The sequence below is a fragment of the Ochotona curzoniae genome, unplaced genomic scaffold, assembly GCF_017591425.1.
Source record: "Ochotona curzoniae isolate NIBS_2020 unplaced genomic scaffold, NIBS_Ocur_1.0 contig_1482, whole genome shotgun sequence".
Classification (NCBI taxonomy): domain Eukaryota; kingdom Metazoa; phylum Chordata; class Mammalia; order Lagomorpha; family Ochotonidae; genus Ochotona; species Ochotona curzoniae.
This window is the reverse complement of record NW_024465100.1, coordinates 7,217,691-7,241,431: the sequence shown is the minus strand read 5'-3', so window position 1 is coordinate 7,241,431 and position 23,741 is coordinate 7,217,691. Positions and strand designations below refer to the sequence as shown.

General features: G+C 38.9%; 1 protein-coding gene across 3 annotated transcripts in view; it reads right to left on the bottom strand.

Moving 5' to 3' along the window:
* Window positions 1–23,741, bottom strand: part of ETNK1 (ethanolamine kinase 1) — a 40,149-nt gene that overhangs the window by 7,646 nt on the left and 8,762 nt on the right. Inside the window, exons 2-7 of one of the 3 annotated variants that reach the window (XM_040967760.1) lie at window positions 18,845–19,104; window positions 16,069–16,209; window positions 12,199–12,345; window positions 5,832–5,838; window positions 3,914–3,986; window positions 1,450–1,610 (exon numbers count right to left, since the gene is read on the bottom strand). In XM_040967760.1, the coding sequence (XP_040823694.1) occupies window positions 1,450–1,610; window positions 3,914–3,986; window positions 5,832–5,838; window positions 12,199–12,345; window positions 16,069–16,209; window positions 18,845–19,104 (789 nt within the window). Of the gene's footprint in view, window positions 1–1,449; window positions 1,611–3,913; window positions 3,998–5,831; window positions 5,839–12,198; window positions 12,346–16,068; window positions 16,210–18,844; window positions 19,105–23,741 lie in introns of all 3 variants that reach the window. The other 2 variants (XM_040967759.1, XM_040967761.1) reach the window with 2 other exon arrangements.

Below are 23,741 nucleotides of genomic sequence, written 5' to 3'. Positions count from 1 at the left end.
AGGCCCAGCACAGTTCCACTTTGGAATAGCTCCCTGCTAATACACCAGGAAAAGCAAGTGTTTGGGTCCCTGGACCAACCAGGGAGTCCTGGTGTCTGGCTTCAGTTTGGCCAAGCCATGGTTGATAGCTACTGACAGTCACTTGGGGAGTGAATCAATGCATGGAAGGCCTTTCATTCTCTTTCCCTCTTCCTACAACTACCATTCAAGTAATTTATTAATACTTTTTTCAATTTCACCTTTTAAGGTATTAAGCTAACCTCTCCATATAACTGGCCTCTCCAGCTTTGTGTTAATGCACCGTGAGAGGCAGCAGGTGGCTCAAGTACCTGGGTCCCTGCCACTCACATGGGAGACCCTGATTGGATATCTGTCTTTGTCCTGGTGTAGCTGTGGCTGTGGTGGGCATTGCGGGGAGTCATTCAGCAGCTTCAAAGTCAATCTCTTTCGCTCCTTCTCCTTTTCAATAACTTAGGCACATAAACAAGATTTTTAAAAGTAGGGCCCAGCAGCGTGGCCTAGCGGCTAAAGTCCTCACCTTGAATGCACCAGGATCCCATATGGGCGCCGGTTCTAATCCCTACAGCTCCACTTCCCATCCAGCTCCCTGCTTGTGGCCTGGGAAAGCAGTTGAGGCTGGCCCGAAGCTTTGGGACCCTGTACCCGCGTGGGAGACCCGGAAGAGGCCGCTGGCTTCGGATCGGCATAGCATCGGCCGTTGCGCTCACTTGGGGAGTGAATCATCGGACAGAAGATCTTCCTCTCTGTCTCTCCTCCTCTCTGTATATCTGACTTTCCAATAAGTAAATAAATCTTTTTAAAAAGAAATAGCTAAAGTAGCTTTCACCTACTATTCAATTAACACCTTAGCTGAAAACTCATCCTAATACAGCATGTCATTCTTAGAAGGTAATTAAAGTGATCTAATGTTTTTTAAAAATGCACCGAAAGAAGTGGTCTTTAAAATAACAAAGCATTAAAACACCAAAGCAGCAAGAAATAGTTGTTTTAAGAAACAAAAAGGTCAAGAAGACAAAACAGACATAATCCTGCTAGTTTTTCTAACCTCTTTATATCACAATAGCACCAAAAAGTTAAGATTAAGGATATTGGGGGAAACCTCATATCTTATAAATCTGTTCTGGATTATGTTTTTCATAATATGATGTAAAGAAAGGGAAGTAACCCAACAAAAAACTGTGTTAGATGTTAATCTAACCCTAACTAGAACTTATTCATTAAACAAGTAATTCCTGAGCACCTATCATATTACCAGGGGCTAAGGATATCAGCAGAGAATAAACCAAAGTTTTGTCCTTTAGAGCAAGACACTGGGTTGAGGGCAAACTTCATGTTTACAATAAAAATTCATATAACGTAAAATAGGAAACTGTTACAAGACAATGAAAACGGAAGAATTTTTTATTGTTTATTTACAATTACACTTACCAGAGCAAACTGATTGACCTGAATGAAGAGTATCTCCACCTCCTTCTCAGTAACTTCAGTCCCAAAGCCCTTGTACTCCTTGTAGGCTTCCAGGTAAGAGCGCAGCCACTGGCCCTGGAGTTCCCTATCTGGATAGAGACTATAGTCTACGTCACTCACACCTTCAAAGAAGCAAAGAACAAAAACACAGACTGAAGGCTTTCAAAACACTCTCTTCCGAGCAACTTAATAATCATTACCACCACCAATATAAAACACGCTTCCTTATAATTTTGACTGCAACATTAGATATTAATAGCATTTATTAAAATAAGCCAGGGCCCTGCATGATAGCCTTGTGGCTAACGTTCTTGCCCTGGACGCACTGGGACCCCCATATGGCACCAGTTTGTGTCCCAGCTGCCTCACTTCCCATCCAGCTCTCTGCTTGTGGCCTGGGAAAGCAGCAGAGCACAGCCCCAAGCTCTAGGACTCTGCGCTTGCATGGGGACCTGGAAAGAACTCCTGGCTCCTGGCTCTGGCTCAGCTCCAGCTGCTATCGCCATTTGCTGAGTGAACCAGCAAACAAGATCTTTCTGTTTCTCCTTCACTCTGTAAACCTGACTTTCCAGTAAAAATAATTCCATCTTAAAGACAAAATAGTGTTGATCACCATAAACAACTCCTGTTGCTGCACTTTTTTTCTAAATATGTAAATTAAACCACCCCCCATGTTTTAGTAAACACTGCACAAAATTTAAACAGTTGGGGCACTACCTTAAAGCATGGCTCAAAATTTTTTCTTTTTTTTACCATGACTTACACCAAGAAACTTAGGTTTTCTTTTTGTCCTTATAGCTGATTCTGTCTCAAAACAATAATTCTAACTATGAAATGTTCTGTTCTTTCAATCCCTTCCCTGGGAAAAATAATTCCATTATCACACAAGGTTTATTTCATGATGCAAAGTTACAAGCTTAGAAGATAAACTTAGGGCTTTATCTAGCATTCAAGCTCTAAAATCAATTCATAAATTGTTCTAAACCTAAATACATCTCCAGTATATCTTTTTTAAAAATTTTATTTATTTACATGAAAGATGGAATTACAGAGAGGAAAGATCTTCCATCTTTTTTAGAAAAGAAAAACCTATCAAGTGAAAATCATTCAAGGGAATTTCTCAAAGCCCAGTTTTAGAGTATTGCATGTTTCCAGATAGTTGCAAAATGAATTTTAAACACTTTCACTTACATAAAATACTAAAACTTACTTAACACAGAGGTTCTATTAACATCCCAGAGTAAAAATGAGTAATTCCTCAATATTCATAGCCAAAGACAAAGCTTTGTAGCAGAGGGTGGCCCAAGGCCTTGGACCCCGAACCCATATGGGAGACCCAGAAGTTCTTCCTGGATCCAGCTTTAGATTGGATCAGCTCTGGTGGCTGTGGCCATGTGGGGACTAAGCCAGCAGATGAAAGTTTAAGATTTCTGTCTCTTAAACACAAATAAGTAAAAGAGAGACAAAGTTTTTTAAGTCAGTTCCTGGAATGCAGTGGTGACAACTCAGCTAGTTGGGTTCCTGCCACTGCACTAACAACCTGGATTCAGTTCCTGGCTTTGCTCTGGACTTGCCCTGACCCCTAAGGCATCTGAGGAATGAATGAGTAAATTCAAGCTTGCTCACTCACTCTGTATGTCTTTCTCTTTCTTCCTACTTAATATGCAAAAAAGCCAAAAATCTAAAACTAATAAACAAAACTACACAAAATTAAAACTTGGGTACCAGGGGCCTGGCACACTATCCTAGTTGCTAAAATCCTTGCCTTGCACGTGCCAGGATCCCATATGGGCACCAGTTCCCAAGCAGCTCCCTGCTTGTGGCTTGGGAAAGCAGTCAAGGACGGCCCAAAGCCTTGGGACCCTGCATCCACATGGGAGACCCAGAGACAGCTCCTGGCTTCAAATCAGCTTGGTTCCAGCCATTGTGGGCACTTGGGGAGCCAATCAGTGGATGGAAGATCTTTCCATCTGTCTCTCCTTCTCTCTGCAAATGATTTTCCAAATTATATATAATCATCTTTTAAAAAATTGGGTTCCAAAAGTTTTCTGAATTTTATTTTGGCCCTGGTAAGTCCTCCCTCATCTATAAACTGGGACTATTACCATATGTTTGTTGTGGAGGGAAAAATGCAATGAGATTTACAGAATACTGTGAGCAAAGACTACTGTCGGTTCTCAACAGAAACCACAGTCATTACGCTCCTTGTATTCATTATTTTCTGATGGTAATTAAGCAAGAAATTATGTTTATCTCCTTTTCCTTCAGTAAAAAAAAAAAAAAAAAAAAAAAAAGGAAAAATGTTGCTCCTATAGCAGGTTCATCCTTTTTTAACAAAAAAAAATCATAATTCCCAAAATACCTTTTCCAGATAAATGGCTGACCAGCTAAGTAAGTTATTCTATTAGTTAACTGTAGATTTTACCTGCAAATTCATTGAAATGATTGCCAATATCATATGCCAGGTAGTTGTATCCAGAATATTCATAATCAATGAACTGTACATCACCTATGTGAGACACAAAAAAAGGCATTAAGAAATCACATACACGATCAGAAAATCCCTATGCTATTTATAATTAAATAGCTTCCAATATTCTGTCTCATTGTACGTGCTTGGTTACATGCACTTCTGAGACAATACAGGACAAGGCTGTGAATTTTAATGGCAATGAGCTTTACAAAATTCAAACTGTATCTCCTGGTCAACAGCTTCTTGGTGAACACTTTCGTCCACTTCATTCAAGAAAAAAGAAAAAGTTCCAACAAAAGTCAAAAATGTTTTTTGCCACATGGGGGCATCAGTTACTCAAAAATTCAGGTTTCTTTAGCAATAACTATCAGGCAAACATTAGAAATGTATACAATTTTAACAAAATACTAGTCACTGACAAATTTAATCTAGCTGTGTCACTGAGTTAGGATGTTGCTTTCATGTTCTGTATTCCCTGGATACCACAAAGCTACCGTTTCTGTCTTTGAAAAAAAAAAAAAAAAGAGCAGGGCTTCTTTTTTAACATTTATAAACTTGAAAAATACAAAAGCTAAATATGTTATTACACAGTATATATTTCTTTGTGATTCTCCAAAAAAATTCTGTTCTTCCCATTCGAACAACACACTTCTAACTATGGAATCCTGAGGAAAGCATGTGATGGATTTGGCTGGACACGATACAAGTCCAAAACAGCCAAGATTAAAAAACGGGGGAATAAAGGACATTTAAATAAAAATTTTAAGGGCGATTCCCTATCTTCATGAGAAACCACAGACTCAAGACACTTTCAGGAGAATGGGCCCAGACACAAGGCTGGCCACAACAGTGGCTAAGCTGCTCACACTGAAAACACACAAGAAATGCTTACTGATTTTTGCAAGGAGATAAACTCCTGGCTATGTATTTTGGTATTTTCCAAAGAAAACAGCTTTTGGACTACAATGTCTCAATACAGGGTTTCATGCTTACTTTGGAGAATTACGCTGACCATATAAATCAACAGAGACTAGCAGAATTATATCACACAAAAAAAGGTCATGCAAATTCAGGATTTTGTAAAAGTAATGATAGATGACTCTAATATGTAATTCTAGCTTTTTATAATTAGTGAAGTCCAGAATATAACAGCAATCAAAGAATCATAACTCAATTATTAAAACATCATGTTAAAATCTATAAATGCTGGTGAAAATAAATTACCACAATGCAAATGTCTCAAGTATTGTATTCTTGAACTTATAGAAAATTATTCCACAAAATGTTACAAACTAATTTTTCTAAAACTATAGAATGGAACATATATTTAAATTTCTAAAGTCATCAGGAATGAGAGAGTAGAGACCTTCACATAATAAAATATTGGTAGCCACAAAAAAAATACAATCATAGGGAAAAAAATCTCAATTTCAGAGAAAACAACTGGGGAACTAGAAAAGTCATATAGATAAAGAAGTCATTATAAAGCATGCCTAAAGAGAGGGAAAATAACAAAACAAACAAAAAACAAAAACAAAAACATGGGAACAAAAAGGGACCAACAGTGGAAATAAATCAAAGCAAATGTTTCATCCCATACAAGGCAGTGATTTTTATTTTTCTGTATTTTTAAAATTATTTACAGTAAATGTTAGGGTTTTTTTTAAAGAAAAATGTAAGATTTTTTAAAAGATGATTCTGTATATAAAACAGTATGTGGGAAAATAAAAACACCACATTGATTCAAAAGATACCTACCATCGGCCTTCAGAAAATCAGACTACAGGAAAAACCAAGGTGCACAACCGATCCAGAACAGTTTGATTAGATCATTTCTAGACTACAGCTGTTGACTTTTAATTTTCTAAACACAAATTCTTGTAGAGCTCATACAAACTGAAAATGCCAGTAAAAATACACAGCCGAGACCTGAAGTTTACTTTTGTTATATAAATAAAAGCTTTGATTTCAATTTTCAAAATTATATTTAGAATTTGGCAAATACAGTTTAAATGGCACATAAAATATGCCTGTTTTTGAGTACATACATTTTAATTAATATTTACAAGTTAAAATCTGTTTCAGTATGAAATTTTTAGCAGTGACTTTTTGTAGTAACATTAATTCATTAAAACTAGCCTTTATCTTTAAATGCTATGTTGAGTTTATAAATAATGCAATTTAAATAATAAGAAAATGAAGCTAACAAGATACAGATGAGGCTGTTACCAGGCTCCGTGCATGTGAACAAGTGATGCGATAAACCTCCAGTCAGTGCGTTTAAGAAGCACGGGGTGCGCCGCCACATGGCAGCAACAATGGCATACCTAATCTGTAGCAGATGAAGAGAATTTGGCAAACTCACATTTTACAACACACAAAGCTTAAAAGGAAAAAAATTGTTTTAAAAAATCTGCATTAACTATTCTATTGCAAACAAAGTGGAACTCAACCTTAAATTTAATATTCTGCAACCGAGTAAAATTAAAGAGGCTTACAGCCTTGTTTAGGGTGCCAGAAAAATCAAATTACTGGAAAATGTTTTCCTAGCAACAAATACCATACCTTTTTCATCTAATTTAACTAATTTTCAAAATTTCTCATTACTTGCAGAGTAATGCCCATTTACTTATTATTGCTTAACTAGTTCTTACTGCATGGCCTTCTTGGTCACTCTTTTAAGACAGACTTTTTAATTGGGGCTTCAAAGGGGAGGAAGACAAAAAGTTACATGCATGTGCTTCTTCCAAGGAGGGGAATTTCAATTTCCCAGATTTCAAAGGATCTTTGAATTCTATAAAATAAAGAATACTACTTTACAGACTAGGACTGCCATTTCATTTACCTTTGTACAGTTAACACGACAATAAACATAAAATGAATAAAATATGTGGTTAATGGATAAAACCATAAATTCTCAAAATTCGCATTTTACTAGCATGTCTTACAAATCTTTACAGTAATAAAATCCACATGAGTCAGACTATTCAAACTTTAGGGTGCTGAAACTGATCTAATTTTAAAAGTATTTTTAAAAACTAGAAAGTAATTTGTCATTCAATGTTATAGAACTATCACACGCTAAGTTTGAAATTCCCTACTTTATTAAGAGAGACAAAAGTAAAAAATAAGAACCTGAAATCCTTCCAACTCATTCTACTTGTTCTGATGTGTGAGGCCAATGGAGACTAGAGAAAGGTAACCCTCCACACACAGTGCTGGCTGAAGGATGCATTCTGTCTGAGAAACTGAATGTACTGTGCTCCACAGCGGGACTCGCTACATATCCTGAGCGCTGCCCTCACCCTGGGGGACTACAGGGCCTCCTCAAGGACGGCAACAAGCTTCATTGCATTTTCTTGCCCTGCTAGCCACAGGGCAACACTGGCACACACAGGAATAAATGCAAGTTGTGCAGAGAAAGCTGAGACCAAATAACACATTTGGTGGGTAAGGGGCAAACTAGAAACTATGATACACTGAGGAAAAAATTACATTCTCTTACATTCTTCTTCAAATGTATGACTGAATACACAGTACAGGTCTGAAGGTATGAATTCTGGGGACAAAATTACAACTAATATAGTGGGGGCACTCTTCCTTAGCAATTCCAGTTTTTACAACCTAGGTTTATATTACATAACTTTAAGAATTCTTTACCATCTGCTAATTAGTAGTCTAGATTACAAAATTAAAACAGAGTTAAGATAATCAATCCCTCACTGAAAAAAATCTCTAGGGCAGGTACTGAGACACAGAGGAAGTCACAGTTTGCAATGCCATCAAACCCGCCTGAGAATGCTGGCTGAAATCCCAGCTCCACCCACTTCCACTGTAGCCCCCCCCAGACCCCTGCCAATGAACCTGAGATGCAGGTGCAAGGCTCAATACTTGAGTCCCTGGCTACCCACTTGGGATCCCTGAAGGAGTTCATGATTCCTGATTTTCATTAGGAGTTCATGATTCCTGATTTTCATTAGGAGTTTATGATTCCTGATTTTCATTAGGTCCAGCCCTGGCTTTTATAGACATTTATAGAGCGAACCAGGAGATAGGAAATGGCTCTTTTGTTTCTCCCTTTGTCACTATATGCTCAACAACAACAAAAAAAAAAAAAAAAAAAACTTCAATCTGAAAAATGTAGCTTGGAATGTAGTTGGAAACTACTGGGCAAGGGGGCATCACCAAAGCCTAAGGAGTAGAACCAGTGACTCACCCACTCCCAAAGTACACTATATAAAACGAAAGAAAAATTTGGTTTAATGCCTTTTTTAAGACTAAAATAAAACCCTTTTTCCTATTGACATGTATTTAAAGAGTTATAAATCAGCACCTTATATTTTGCTAACAGAAAATAAACAGTGATTGTCATTAGTGAAATTTAAAATTTTGTGCTGAACCATAACGTGAGTTCTAACAATTACGGGCCCCAGGGAAAGGCAATGAAATAGTCACCATGGGTCATCAGATCAACAAATATCCTGACAGCATCAAGACATAAGGCAACAATCTCTGAAGTTTTGGCAATTATTTCGAACATGTTAAAAATTAAAAGATTAGTGGAAATCAAAATAGTAGCTCTGAAGTCAGTAAGCAACATTACAATCCGTTCACTTAGTATAATATCTATTCAACTGATAATTAAGAGATGCCTGGTGAGACTATGATTCTGGAGCAAGAACCACTGCTTTCAGTTTTTTATTATATATACAATTCTATCATCATTATCATTAAGTATTCTTCTCTTACCTGTTTAGGATGTCCTTTCAGTGAAGGCAAGGAAGGGGCTTGCTGTTTACCAACCACCTAATTTCTGGCACTAACTGTTCAAAATTCTTAACAGGATCAACTTGAGAAAGGAGGCTCACTCTTCCCCCACACTCCCGAGTCCTGTCATCGGACACGCTGAGGGCAGGTAGAGGTAGCACTTCTTCCTGCGATGCCTCCCAGCTCCTGGAACATCGGCTGCAAAAATGCCCGCAACCTTCAGGGTGCTCACAACCTCTGTTTGCACTGCGCACGAATACGTAGCATATCGGTATATGCACACTCACTGACTTGTACATGTACACAGCTTTAATTTTAAATTCATCAGTCAGCTTACCCTTATAACAAAAAACTACAGGCTCCACTTAACAATAAATCAAACTACCGTAAACTAGAATTCTTTTAGTCACAGGATAGAATTAACCTTCCAGCCTACAATAACCATTTCTCACTTTGGCAGAATCAGATACATTTTGTAAAATGCATGGTAGGAACATCATCTGTTTTTTGAAAATAATGCATTGAACACAGCCACACTCATGTATCTATGTATTGAACATGGCAGTGCTACAACACAATGACAAGAATATGGCCAACAAAACCACCAAGACACACTACCTGGCCCCCAAGAGAAAACTATTTCCAGGCCATATCAAGCATAATAGTTAGAACTGAGAGCTGCCAAGTACCTGGTCCAGAGCCATGTACATTTATACACAGGAACTAATCTTGTCAGCAGTCATCTAAAGGAATTATTTTCTATTAGTCACAAAAATAAAATACTATTAACAATGCAAAAAGTGCCAGAGAAACTCTTTAACATGTGAATGTTCAATTTTGTATATATTAATTATTTTTCAGCTGGTCCTAGGAAGTGGTACAGAGCTTTGTATTTTATTCAAAGTGCTCTAGATGATTCTGATACAACAAGGAAAGACTAAATACAGACAGAGACAAAATGACCTGTGTAGTCCCATTTACTTCTGTAATTGAACAAAGACTGAAACTAAAGTCTGTGTTCAGACTTTTCTGAGACTTTTAAATAAGATTTACAAGAGCTGCTTAATATACACAAAATCTAAATTACTTTGGCTTAAAAATACATGCAGCGACTTCAAGATGATCTGAGTATGTTCATGCAGTTTTTTAAAATTAGTTCTTCTGAGAAATAAACAATTCAGACAGTAAGCTTGATGATGTCATGGCCAATTCTTGCACTTTCATTTTAACTTTTTGTCTATTTGTATCTCATGAGTATGTTTAAAGTAGTGAAGCCCCGAGTTTAAGTCATACAAAATGACAAAAAACATATTTGCGAACATAACATGTAGCTTAATCACATATCCTAGACCTAAATTACCTCAAAATATTCAACTTCCATTTTATAATGTAACAAGGTAAGTTAAGAAGGTAAATGGCCTTGGAGTCACTGAACCAATCTTTCTGAGACAGCTCACCGAAGTACAGTATCAATGCTATGATACAGTCCCTATTGCATAATTTCTGGCATATGAAGCTATTTTTGAAATGTTATCTTCTACTTACAGCTAAAGACTCTAATAGGTCATAAATTACAATTTCTCAAATCCATTACCCCCTAATTTTACCAAATCCTAGGAAGAATTTCTTACTATACTTTCACTACTTTCAAGTTTTATCTAAACATCTGTTTTTCCTAAGGCTTACATATTAGCAAATCACAGATCAACTGGTTTCTTCCAATGAACGCCAAATGATCAAAACTAGACTTCCTGATGGACATTGGTAAGGTAATATTGGGAAGGAACATTTCCATAACAAACAAACATAAGCACAAAGACAAGAAACAAATGGTACACAGTTGACTTCTATAAAAAAGAACATATTCCATAAAATGTTAAAGACAAAGTAATCTGATTTTTTTGGTCCCGTATTTTTCAGTTTTATAGTTTATTCTGTGAAATGAATACACAAAAAAAAATCCTTGTAAAAATAAAATATATGAATGGTTAAAAATATATTTCAAATAAAGATTCTCTTTTATTAACTTGCAGTTAAAAATAAAGCTGAGTGTCCACTTCAAATGTAAGATGAAGTCCCTCACTTTAAAACTCCATTATACAAAATGTACCGGGTCTTGCACTGAACGTAAAGGTTAACACATTGCTTTAATGCATAACTAATGCCCTTGTTTTAGAGATGGCATTGAGATTTGGTTACCAGGATATAATCCATTATACGCTATGAAAACTGTAATTAAGAAACAGACAATAATACATTAAAGGACACTGTCAAGTACTTAATGCTTTAGTGTATACCTGAAGTTTTAAGAAAACAATGAGTCCACACAAAAATTTCAGTGACTCACAAATAAAGATGTCACTTCAGTATGCTTTTAAAAAGTACGGTCAAACTATTTTGAAAACAAGTGTTAATCTGCCACCCCTGACAGTGTTTCTTTGATTTCCTTCAAGTTACCTGTCAATCTAACAATCTCTATAACAGAACAGTCTCAACTTACAATCAAATCAGAGGGGTGACAAACATTAACTTAATGTAATGATGACTGTGTTAATGAGACTCCGTTGGCTTTAGTATACTCACAAAAGCATACTTCCGATTCAGAAATCAAGCCTTCCAACTGTACAGACTACCCTCAAGACCTGCTTTCCTACAACAGCTTCACAGCTTCAAACAGTAGTAAACTACTGCTAATCCTTCAACCAAAAACTGTATTTTTAAATTCCAATTTAGTGTTGAAGGGCATGTATCACTCAGCAACCAAACCTCAAACCACTTTACCCAATGATATACTACAATCAAGTGCTTCTTAAATAAGAAAGTCAAATTAATACAGCAAGATGCAAACAAAAAATTCCATCATCAAGTATCACTGTCTACATTAGAAAAAGCTAAAATTATTTACCAAAAGTTGTTGGTTATTACTGTAACACATATAAATTTGCGCAATCATAAGCAACATGAACTCCAAGTGCGCCCCTCTCTTTAGTGTCCAAATTGAAACGCAGCGGAATGAAGGTAATGGGAAGCCTGGAGACATCTTTGTTTCTACTACTGCTGTGCTCGCCAAAACTGTGAGACAATTTTTGTATTTATAAAACAGTGCAATGTCATTTTGTTGATATTCCATAACCGCCTTTACAAGCAGGTATACTTTCCAATCATAAATAATCAAAAGATTTTACAGGTAAGTATATAAAGAAAATCTTTTCATCATTTTACATTTAAAAATCCAACAGGAACCGTAAACTATTTCTAGCAAACCAATTTAAAAAAGAATATTTTGCACCAACACATATTCCTAAATTTATCACAGTGATCATAACTTTATCACCTAAAACAAAATCCTCAAGGACTTCATGTATGATATTAACGCTTGAATTCTTGAATTAAATTTATTTGTACTGATAGAAAGGTCAAACCGTAAGAATCCAAAGAAACCAACTTTACTTACTACTAAGGTCAAATACCTACCTTGTTTCTCATTGTAGATTATATTCTTACACAAGAGATCATTATGGCAAAGCACCACAGGTGAGCCCAAGTTGGAAAGAATCTCCTTCATCCAAGTCATCTCTTCCTGAAGGACTTGAGGGCTTGGGATATCACTTAGGAACCTTTCCATTAGAAAGAAAAGTTCGATTTTGTTTCTCTCAATGACATTTTTTCCAAGTTTTATTAAGAATATCTATTTTGAATAAATCTCATCCATTTAATTGCACTCCCAAATTAAAAAACAGATCAGTGCGTTCCAAAGTCAGAACAAAAGAAATTATTATAATAAATCTAAATTTATAAAAAAAAAAAGGCAAGACATATGCGCGTAGTGGCAGGCATTGAGCCTGGCGGCGAGGATAATGCTCTGCTACGGATTCGGGCTCCCAGGGAATCAGAACTTGTTACCCACATGGGAGCCTGGATTAAGCTCCAGGTTCCCGAGTTGAGCCTGGCCCAGTCCTGGCTGTTGTGACTGCTGGAGGAGTGAATATACAGGTAGGAAATCTCTCTCCCTCCTTTTGACTCGATTTTTTTAAATATTGTTTTTTAAATTATAGGCAGAAAAGACAAGAATGTATCACTATCAATTGCGTGGAAAACTAATATGTACAGATAAAATATTAAAGTTAAAGGCTTTACATTTATCTTCAGTTTATAGGTGAAGACAGATATTTAATTTTAAAAGGCTTAAGTTAAAGGACTTATCAAACTAAACTTGTCTATTTGAAGGTTCAAAGTTTGAACATAGGGCCTGGCACAATGGAGTAGTAGTTAAAGTCTTCGACTTGCATGCACCAGGATCCCATACGGACACTGGTTCTAATCCCAGTGACCCCTTCCCATCCAGCTCCCTGCTTGTGGCCTGGGAAGGCAGTCGAGGCCAGCCCAAAGCCCTGGGACCCTGCCTCTGCATGGGAGACCAGGAAGGGCTCTTGGCTCCTAGCTCCTGGCTTCGGATCGGCGCAGCTCCAGCCGTTGCGGCCGCTTGGGGGGTGAACCATGGGACGGAAGATCTTCCTCTCTGTCTCTCCCTCCTCCTCTGTATATCCACCTTTCCAATAAAAATAAATAAATCTTTAAAAAAAAAGTTTGAATGCAACAGAAATCAGTAAATTCTCAGAATTGTTTATAGTTAATAAAGCAAGAAAAGCAGACATGTCACATCAAACTATGTTAAGAAAGGGACTATTACAGAAACTGCCTCGGAACAGAGAGAATCCAAAGGATAGAAGTGGGGCTAGTTAAATAACAGCATTTTGTCCTATATTACTCTATATTGCTATATTTTGTCTTTTAAACACAAGTATAACACTATCTATTTGAAAACCTGAGTAACGGGGAGGAACAGAGAGAGATCTTCCATCGGCTGCCTCACTCTGGATGCTCCCAAAAGCTCCTGCTCAGCCAAGCAAAGTCGGGAACCAAGAACTTCATCCACGTCTCCCACACAGGTGGCAAGAAGGTCAAGTACTTGAGCCATCACCCAGTGCTCCCAGATGAGTTAGCAGGATGCTGCATAGAAGCACCGACTAACCACCACAGAACCAGCACTCCCATGTGGAGGAGTGGTACAAGACTTACCACATCTATGTTCCCACTAATCTGATAACAAAAAGAAACAAAGTAGGTGGCTATTACTAATCCCACAATTGCATCATTAGGATTAGAAAACTGTTATTAAAACTTTAAACCTGCATTCTCTTGATTCTTCCTCCAGTCTCTGAAATTACTCTAATTGTAAAATTTCTAGTTTCCATCATGATACAGACTATTTTATATAATTTCCAATCTGCCTACTCAGGTGGTTCCTACCTGCTGCTATGTTCCCCACTACTGAACTCTTCTCGACACCCAACTTCACAAAGTGATGCTTTAATGCAATTTATAAAGTAGTTAGATTGCTCAAGAATCTATCTACAAAAAAATTCAGTGCTAGAAGGAAATAACAAGACTCAAAGGAAAATGATCATTGTAATTGTGTAAAAATTAAAATATAAAAATATTTTTAATATTGTTTTTCATGTTCTAGCTGCATGCTTTCTGCACACCTCCAGCTGTTCCAAAGTATCACTACCCCAGAGGGTATCCAAGTATACCTCTGAGGGTCTAGGAAACAAAAGGCAAAACCTAACTTCTTTAAATAACATTTTTTTTTAAAATATGGGACCAGCATTTGACACAGCGTGTAAGGCATCTCTTAGAGTGCTTGGATTTGAGTTCTGGCTCAGAACTTCAGATCCTACCTTCCCACTAATGTGCCACCCACAGGGGAGACCTTAAGTGAGTTCCAGGCTTCTGGCACTCAGCTATTATGGGCATCCAGGGAGTGAACCAGCAGACAAAAAGACTCTGTCCCTTCCCCTGCCCCCACTTTCAAGTAAACAACAGCTAACACATATTCAGTACTTATTTGATGAGGCAGTGTCTTAAGCACTTAATATAGGCTAAATCAATTCTCATTAAAAACTCTTTAAAGTTAACATACTACTCATTTTCCCATTTTACAGATTCCAAGGAGACAAAGTAACTTGCCCAAAGGCAACTGAGATCTGATCATAAGTCAGTGTGGCTCCAGACTGTTAAGTTCCAATATCACCATCAACACCAGCATTCCTAAATGCTTAGCCACCAAAAATTTCCATAGTCATCAAGAGTTCTCTTTTTTTTTTAAATACTGTACCTTCTTGAATATCGAGCTCAGTGGGTACTCTTCAAAAGTTTGCCTACCTTTATTTGAAGGGTGGAATATCCCCAACACTTTCAAAGTTTGTCAAAGATGAATATATAGTCACACCTCTGTAAGAGGGGGACTGACTCCAGCACCCACTTCCCACTCCAATCAGTCAATCCGTAGCAAAAGTCTCATGTGCCTAACTCCCCTACGAATGGTATTTTTACATCACACACATCACTTCCCTGTGATACTTCAGTTCATCCTTACACTGCTTACAGTACCTGATACTGTAAATGCTCTATCAGACGTTCTTATACTGTGCTGTTTAGGAAACAACAACAAGGGAAAAAAGTATTCACTTTCAAAACAAAGCTAATTTTTCTTAGTATTTTTGATCCACAGTAGTTGAGTATACAGAATACAGAACAAGGAACACTGTAGACAGTGAACCAAGTTAAATTTTAAATTAACTACATGCCTGCTTCCCTCTACCGTTTACAAAGAAAACATTTTCTGATTACAAAGATGTACCCTTCATATGTTTTTATAAAGAATAAAATAAAATTTCCAACTTTTATGCTAGTAATAATTATACTACATAAAAACGTTCATACAGACTCTTAGTACCTGATCAATATATTTCTACATAAAATAATGAAATATCTTTCGAACTTGAGGAGTCAGTTTTACAGCAGCTAAGATTCCCATAAAGTTTCAACCTACTGATAAAAACAATCAAGACTAAACTAAGAACCCAAACTTTTTCACACTCCAATATTGCTATCACGCCCCAATGTAGAACTCTAAAGCCTTTTCAAAACTGTGAAAGACTTTTCAAAAAGGTCTCTACAACCAACTAAGCAGTGTGAACGACTGTACCCATTTCATGTTCTCCACATTACAACCCTTTCCTCTTCTGCCATCCTCAGCTCCTCCCCTTGCTGTCACTGGCGGGACTGGGGGATTAATGGCATGGAAGGGGACAAAGGCAGTGGTTTCTGTGGAGCCCTCTGAGAGCCAATCAATCAATACTGATTTTACTTCAAAACAAAAGGACAAATAAAATCAGATTTTACACAAAAAGACCTTGTAGTTACCTTGGCAATTTCATTATAGATTTATAGAGCAAAGTAATCTATAACAGCTTCAAACAGAAAAGTAAACTTACCTTTTATTAATGTCTTCATCAGCAAATCCTGTGGGAATGAGTGAGAAATATTTTCCCATCTTTAGCCAAAGATTAGATTTGGGAATCCATCCATTATGTGCGTGAATAGCATGGATTTTAGCAAGCTGGCGTGCTATTAGCCTGTGGATAACAAAAAAGCAAAAAAAGAAAGAAGTTACACATCATGAAGTTCATGTCCACAGATAATTATTTTTCTTTACCAAATAGCTGTCTCCTAAATCACTGTCTTGAAAAATTTGGTTCGGGCAAGAATCCTGGTAAATTAGTTCACAGCAAGAATGCCCAACCCTCAGTATCTGATCACCTTGAAGCCTAACTAGGCTTGTCATATGCTGCCATCTCCTGGGGATGGACCATTGTGCTGGCCTGTCTTCAGCAAATATCCCCCCTTGCTGTTTTCATCGCCCCTTCCACAAACCTCCCACCCTGCTCCTTAACTATCAACCCCACTTGCCTGTAGTGGCAGCTGAGCCCCCACCATAGTCTAAGCTACAGTCCCCACACCAATTACAACTGTAATGAACAAAGTCAACAGTATCCTGTTTCAACAAGTATCACTGAACACTTTTCTAGCAATCATGGTGTGATGACTGAATCAGGGTCAGAGTCATCGCTTGAACCCTGGTTTTCTCAAGCAGGACCCTAAATTCACACTTCCGAAACCTCTTTACTTCCTTCTCTAAGCCAGTCTGAATATTCCAATCATCATCCTTCATTATCAGTGTCAGTCTTATCATTGACTAATGCACTACCAAAACATTAAAATTTTCTGTACACGTAATTGAGGTCATGGATCTCAAACAAATCAGCAAAGACTTACAGAAATGAAACAACGGGCTGACTTTCTCTCCCCCAAGACCACATATTTATGTTTTTTAGACTATAGGAAAAACAAATCTATTTTTATGGTAGTCTCTTATACGATGAACTAATAAGGATAATTTAAAAGGTTTATGTGGAAAAGGAAAACTGTAGCAGAAACTATGTACAGATTTCAAAACAATTCTCTACCAAATAAGCTTCATTTTAATTTCATTTTTCATGAACTTTTTGAACTATCTTCCATACAGTACTTAGGCACCTAATTAATTTCATGAAAACTTCAAGTGCCCCCCAAAGAATATTATTTTAATATATTATATATATATTAATACTTTAATATTAAGAGGGTCAGACATAGGTGTGCTGGTTAGGAGACTCACACCCTCATCAGGACGCCTGGGCCCCACCTGCAGCACCAGTTCCTGACTCCAGCTCCCTGGGAGATGGCAGTGCTGCCCCCAGCTCCTGCCACTGACATATCACCTGCACTGAGCTCCCAACTAGTAGCTCTGGCACTTTCTCTCCCCCAGCCTCTCTCTATCCCTCCCAGGTAAATACATTCAAACTCTAAAACAAAAATTCATACAGTAAAATGTGACCATTTACCTCAAGATTCAACAACCTTAATCAACTACAGAACAAAAAAAAAATTTTCAGAAAAAAATAAATTTCAGAAAGTTCCAGAAAGCAAAGATTTGAATTTATTGGATGCTGAGCAGTATACACAATCCACACAGGTCAGGTATCTATCTTGCTCTAATCTCTCACAATTTCACAGATCCTGTCTCTCCAGTGTTCACTGTTGGAGCACTGTTCACCTCGTGTCTCATTCATATGCCCTGTTAGGCCTACAGTGGCTGTATCTGTATTGAACACTGGGTACAGACATTTTTTTTCCCTATTAGTATTCTTTAAAAATACAGGATAGCAACTATTTACATAGCATTTATTTTATATTCAGTATTAAACAGTGTCTCTTACGCTAAGGTAAGTGTCTGGGTCTAGTGGCTAAGCCTCCACTTATTGAAGCACTTTAGTTTCATACTTGGCTCCCCTGCTGACTTCACCCCCTGCTTATACAGACCCTAAACGAAGGCAACAACAGCTCAGCTGATGCATTCCTACCAATGACACTGGGGCTGTCCCTGACTCCAGATTTTGGCCCCAGTCAGAGGCCACTGCAGGTTTTTGGGGGAATTATAGATTTCTGCATGCTTTACAACTAAGCCATAGCTTAAAGGTAAAGTTGTCAGTATCTTGCACACGCAGGATGAGAATTAAACAAAGCCATTAAATTTATCATATTGACGCCTTTACTGTCAAAGTTAAAATTGGTTTGTGCTGCAACCTGCACACTCAGAGCCTGAAGACCCTGGGCAACAGGTGAACAGAGCTCTTTGTTCTAGCAGTCGGAACAGTGGGAGATGGCGTGTGGATACTCACTTAAAGCTAATGGCTTACTCTCTATTAATTGTCAAGAAAACTCATGTGGACATTTCTCTAGTAATCTTCTACAGTGTACATATATATTCTATCTGAATCCAAGCCAGCCTTTCCTCCAGTCAACTTATCTAATTGTTTTGGGGCCCAGCACTGGGTGCGGCAGTTAGGCAGCTTGCAAGCTGCAAGGCCATCATACCACACAAGTGCTGGTTGGAGTTCTACATGCTCCCTGTTTAATGCACCTGAAAGCAGTGGAAGAAGGTCCACACCCTTGGACCCTGTCACTTACATTAAGGCCCAGGTGGAGCTGCAGACTTCTGGACGGGCCACTGCTCTGCTGGGGACTCAACCAGAAGATGGAGGATCTCTCTCCGCCTCTCCTACTAGCTAATTCTCTTTCAAATACAGACATCTTTAACAACAACAAACAACTTTACCACACTAAATACTCTCATATTTCTAAAGTAGAAATTGAGAAATGGAAATGTACCTGAAAATGGCTGGATTGCAGACATGCTTTGGATCCAACGCCTCTCCCTGTATAAACTCATAGCACAGGCCGTTGTTGAAGGTGCAGTAGAGCTGTGGTGCACAGCCATGAGCCTGTAACACTCGGAAACTCTTCACTTCCTCATCTCGATCAACCAACAACTCGGTCTTATTGCCATAAATTCTCACCAGGACTACATCCTCCATGGTATTCCCCACATAGCAGCCAATAAGTTTATTGGTGATTCCATCTGTGAAGAGCTGTAAAGAAAGAGGGTGGAAAACGGGAAAAAACAAGGAGTGAGTTATATCTAATTAAAAGAAAATATCCACTTTTTACCATAAAATCACCTTTGGATACAATTTTGTCTAGAGTATTTGTAATTATTTTAAATAAAAAGAAAGGCTCATGTTTAAATGCTGCCCTTAATTCCTACAATAATTAGGAATCCCTTGACCCAGAAACACCGCCTCTGGTATTTCTGTGCAATGCTTTAACACCTACTCTATCTTGGTCTGCTTCATGCTGCAATCACTGCACCATCTCTCCTACTCCAACGGATGGGAAACTCCTGCTGGAAGAGAATGCTGCCCTTTCCTAGGATAGCACAGTGACCAGAATTTATAACTCTACAATTTCCAACTTACAAACAAATTCTATTTTAATATTAATTTTAAAGATTACTAAACACACATTAAATATGTTATGTACTCAAGTTTGAACTGCTTAAAGTGGAATGTGATGGCTAAAAAGAGAAGTGCAACCCTAATTAGAGGAAGATAAAAAGAGAAGTAGGGGTTTCTATAACATTTTCTAAATAGATCATTGGGAGTTTTCAAGAACTCTTAGCACTTCCAATCATTTTTGAAATCTGAGCATAGAAAGTATAACAAAGCAGATAAATATTTTAGCAATTCTAGTTCTTGAAACCACTTGAAAATCCTTTCATTTTCCACTACACTAACTCAGTCTTTCGTGTGTCCAGTTACAGACTGGAACTCTGGAAGCCACTGCTGGGACACCCACAACCCTTACTAGCATGCCAGTTCAACAGCTGGCCCCACCACATTACATGCAGCTTCCTGCTCATGTATCTAAGATGGTGCATGATGTCCTGAGTCCCGGGGGCCCTGCTATTCACATGGGAGACCCAAAATGGACCCAGACTGCTGAAATGGACCCCGTCGGCTCTGGTCTGACTGAAAGGGACTATTTGGAGTGTTGAAAGCAGTGAAGCAGGCAGTGGAAGATCTCTACCCTCTCCCTTGCGCTGTGACCCTACTTTTCAGAAAATTCTTTTCTTTTTACTGGCAAAGCCTTCAATTCAGTTAGACTTATATGCCATTCAACAGTTATTCTCAAAGTACCACTAAGCTATATTCAGGGTTTTCTTTCCAAAAATTTATTTTATTTTTCTTGCAAAGTCAGATATACAGAGAGGAGAAACAGAGGAAGATATTCCATCTGCTGATTCATGCCTCAAGCAGCTGCAACAGCCAGAGCTGAGCCAATTCAAAGCCAGAAGCCTGAAGCCTTTTCCAGGTCTTCCACGTGGGTGCAGGGTCCTAAGGCTTTGGGCCATCCTCAACTGTTTTTCCAGGCCACACGCAGGGAACTGGATGGGAAGCAGGGCTGCCAGGATTAGAACTGGCGCCCATATGGGATCCCAGAGCACTCAAGGCGAGGGCTATAGCTGCTAGGCTACCATGCCAGCCCCCTCATAATCAGTTTTATATGACCATATTCTGTTAAACTTTAATCCTTAAAAAGGGTACAACTAATCCTAATCACTTTAAATCTTTAGTTTAAATATTAACGGCTTTTAAATACTGGATGAGCTTATCACAGATTTTAAATCTTGTTCCCTGCTTTACCTCACCACACAGCTTCAAAAAGCAACATGGGTGTCAGAAATAAGACAAAGACCTAGCATTTAACCAATTTCGACAATCCAAGAGTTTCTTTAAAATGTTGTAGCTGGGGGCTAACATGGTATCACAGCACACTAATCCTCTATCTGCAGTGTCAGCATCCCACACAGGCACCAGCTCATGGCCCGCTCTTCACTTGATTTAGCTGTTTATGACCTGTGAAAGCAACATAGAATGGGCCAAAGCCTTGGGCCACTTTCACATGGAAGACCCAGAAGAAACTCTAGACTGCTGGCTTCAGATCAGCTCAACTTCCCACATTTTTTTCTCAGCATTTTTTTGTTTTTATATTTTATATCTGGGTGACCAGGATGGAGTTCCTCACTCCTGGCTCACGCCTGGTTTCAGCTTGGCCCAGATCTGCCTGTTGAGCCACTTGGGGAAGTTAACTGCCAAATGGAGGCTGGTGTGCCTCACTTGCTTTACTTTTTAAAATCAACAATTTCTTTTAAGATTTATCTTATTTTTATTGCAAAGTCAGATATACAGAGAAGAGACAGAGAGGAAGATCTTCTGTCTGATGGCTCACCCCCCAAGTGGCTGCAATAGCCATAGCTACACCAATCTGAAGCCAGGACCCAGGAGCCTCTTCCAGGTCTCCCACAAGGGTGCACAGTCCCAAGCCTTTGGGCCATCCTCGACTACTTTCCCAGGCCACACACAGGGAAATGGATGGAAAGCGGGGCTGCCAGGATTAGAACCGGCGACCATATGGGCTCCCGTGCGTTCAAAGTGAGGACTTTAGCCTCTAGGCTACCACGCTGGGCCTAAAATCAACAAATCTTAATTAAAATATCACTCATGTAGGTTAAAACACAATTAAGCATGCATCCTGTGCATTTTATGAAATGTACTTCACAGTACTGAAATCACCAAATTAATGAGAAAATTTCTTTACCAAAGAAGTTCAACTGACAAATGTGAAACAACAGAATTAGAAAATAAATTTCTGACAACTTGGAATGTAATAACTATTCACAACAAGTCTGAGCAAGTCAGACCACTACATGAAAGCCAGATGGGGCAGTTTACAATAGGATTTATTGCGTACCTCCTGAACTCACACCCACTAAGGCTGTTAGACCTCCTGAGAGGATACGCTTTGCCACATTTTATCACCTGTGACTTGGAATCCTATCAAGCTTTCAGATCTTTGTAATTTTAGAACATGAGAATGAAAGAAACATCACAGAGATGGGCACTGGGCAATAGCTGGGCCTACCGCGATGGCTCAGTGGCTAAACCCCCACTTTGTAAGTGCAAACATCCCATATGGATGCCAGATCGCATCCCAACTGCTCCAGTTCCCGTCCAGCTCCCTGCTTGTGGCCCCAGGGAAAGCAGTAGAGGACGGCCCAAAGCCTTGGGACCTGTGCATGCCTCAGAGACCCGAAGCTCCTGGCTTCGGATTGGCTCAGCTTCAGCCATTGCAGCCATTTGGGGAATGAACCAGCGGACACATGACCTTTCTCTCTGTAAATCTGCCTCTCCAATAGAAATAAATAATTTAAAAAAAAAAAAAAAGGTACTACAAGTCCTACTGAATGCCCAGGTGGAGTCCTAGGCCCACTTCAGATTCAGCTTCCTGGCAAGACACCATGGGAGGCAGGCGAAGGCCAGGAGAAAGGCAGGGAACGGTACAAGGGCAACACGCCAGGAGATGGAAAGGCAGACTATATGGTCATTCATCCCACTCACGTCCAACAGCGAATTTCTAATTTCTTCTTCCCTGCTCACAAATTTCTTGATAGAATCATTGTAGTCAATGTGTCCATTTCTGATATTATCTGCTATTTCTGTAAATCTTAATTTTATCAAGTTAACCAGTACTAAAAACTTGATAATCATCAATAGCAGATACTGTCACTAATTACAGATTAGCGTGGAGTTGGACTGGAAACAGAGCAACTGGGACATAAACTGCCATTCCACATGGGTGTTGCAGGCAACAGCCTTGCCTGCTAAGCGACGATGCAGGCCCCCTCTTCCTTCTTTAACTAGTGACTGCATCATATCTTCATTTATTTTTTATATACTTACTTGTGGTTTCCAATCAGGGCTGTGAAATGCTGAGAGAACAGACATGGACAGCCAAGTGGGCAAAGTTCTGCTGTTGCCCCAGGACACAGCAAGGCCTGTGGGTCACACTGCCATCAGCCCACCTCTGTTTATTTAACATACAGCACTGTGGCAGGTGATTTTGTTGGAACACAGTGTTCTCACCCCCAGAGGAAAGGGTGAAAAATCACTGGCCTAAATAATTTATTGGGCCACATTCCCTCTAGTCAAGGACAAACTAACAGGGACAGAATTTACTCTCCTACTTGAAAAAAAAACTGCTCTGCAAAAGCAAAATCAAAAGTCAGACAAAACATATAAAGAAACAACTTTAAAGATAATAGATTTTAGAAAACAAAACCGGTCATCTAACAATGTCGCAGCTCAATGCCATATAAGAGAACTCCCAGACCCAACACAGAACTGGAACACTGACAGGGCTGCAAGTGCTGCGAGATCAACTGCGTGTCGAGGGATATTCTGACAGGTACGGTACACAGGGCAGAATCCTAAAGCACACAGAGGAAGAAAGACAAAAAGAGAGAACTCCACAGATTTGCAAAGGTTCCTACAAAATATTCAGAAGAGTACTGAGCAGGACACACGTGTGAGGACACTACCCAAGGCTCAGGGAAGAGCACTTCAAGCAAGGGACTCACACTGACAGAGGGGAGGAAATGGTCCCTGTGTCCTGGCAGACACATGGGGAAAATTCCAAATTCATGGGCTAACAGGTTGAATATTTTCTGAAATTCATATTGACATGCCAGTATTAAGAAAATCAGGCACGCATGGCTGGCACTGTGACACTAGTATCCTATGTAGGTGCTGGTTCCAGATCCCAGGCTGTTCCACTTCTCATCCTGCTCCCCTCTCACGCCTCTGGGAAAGCAGCACATGACGACCCG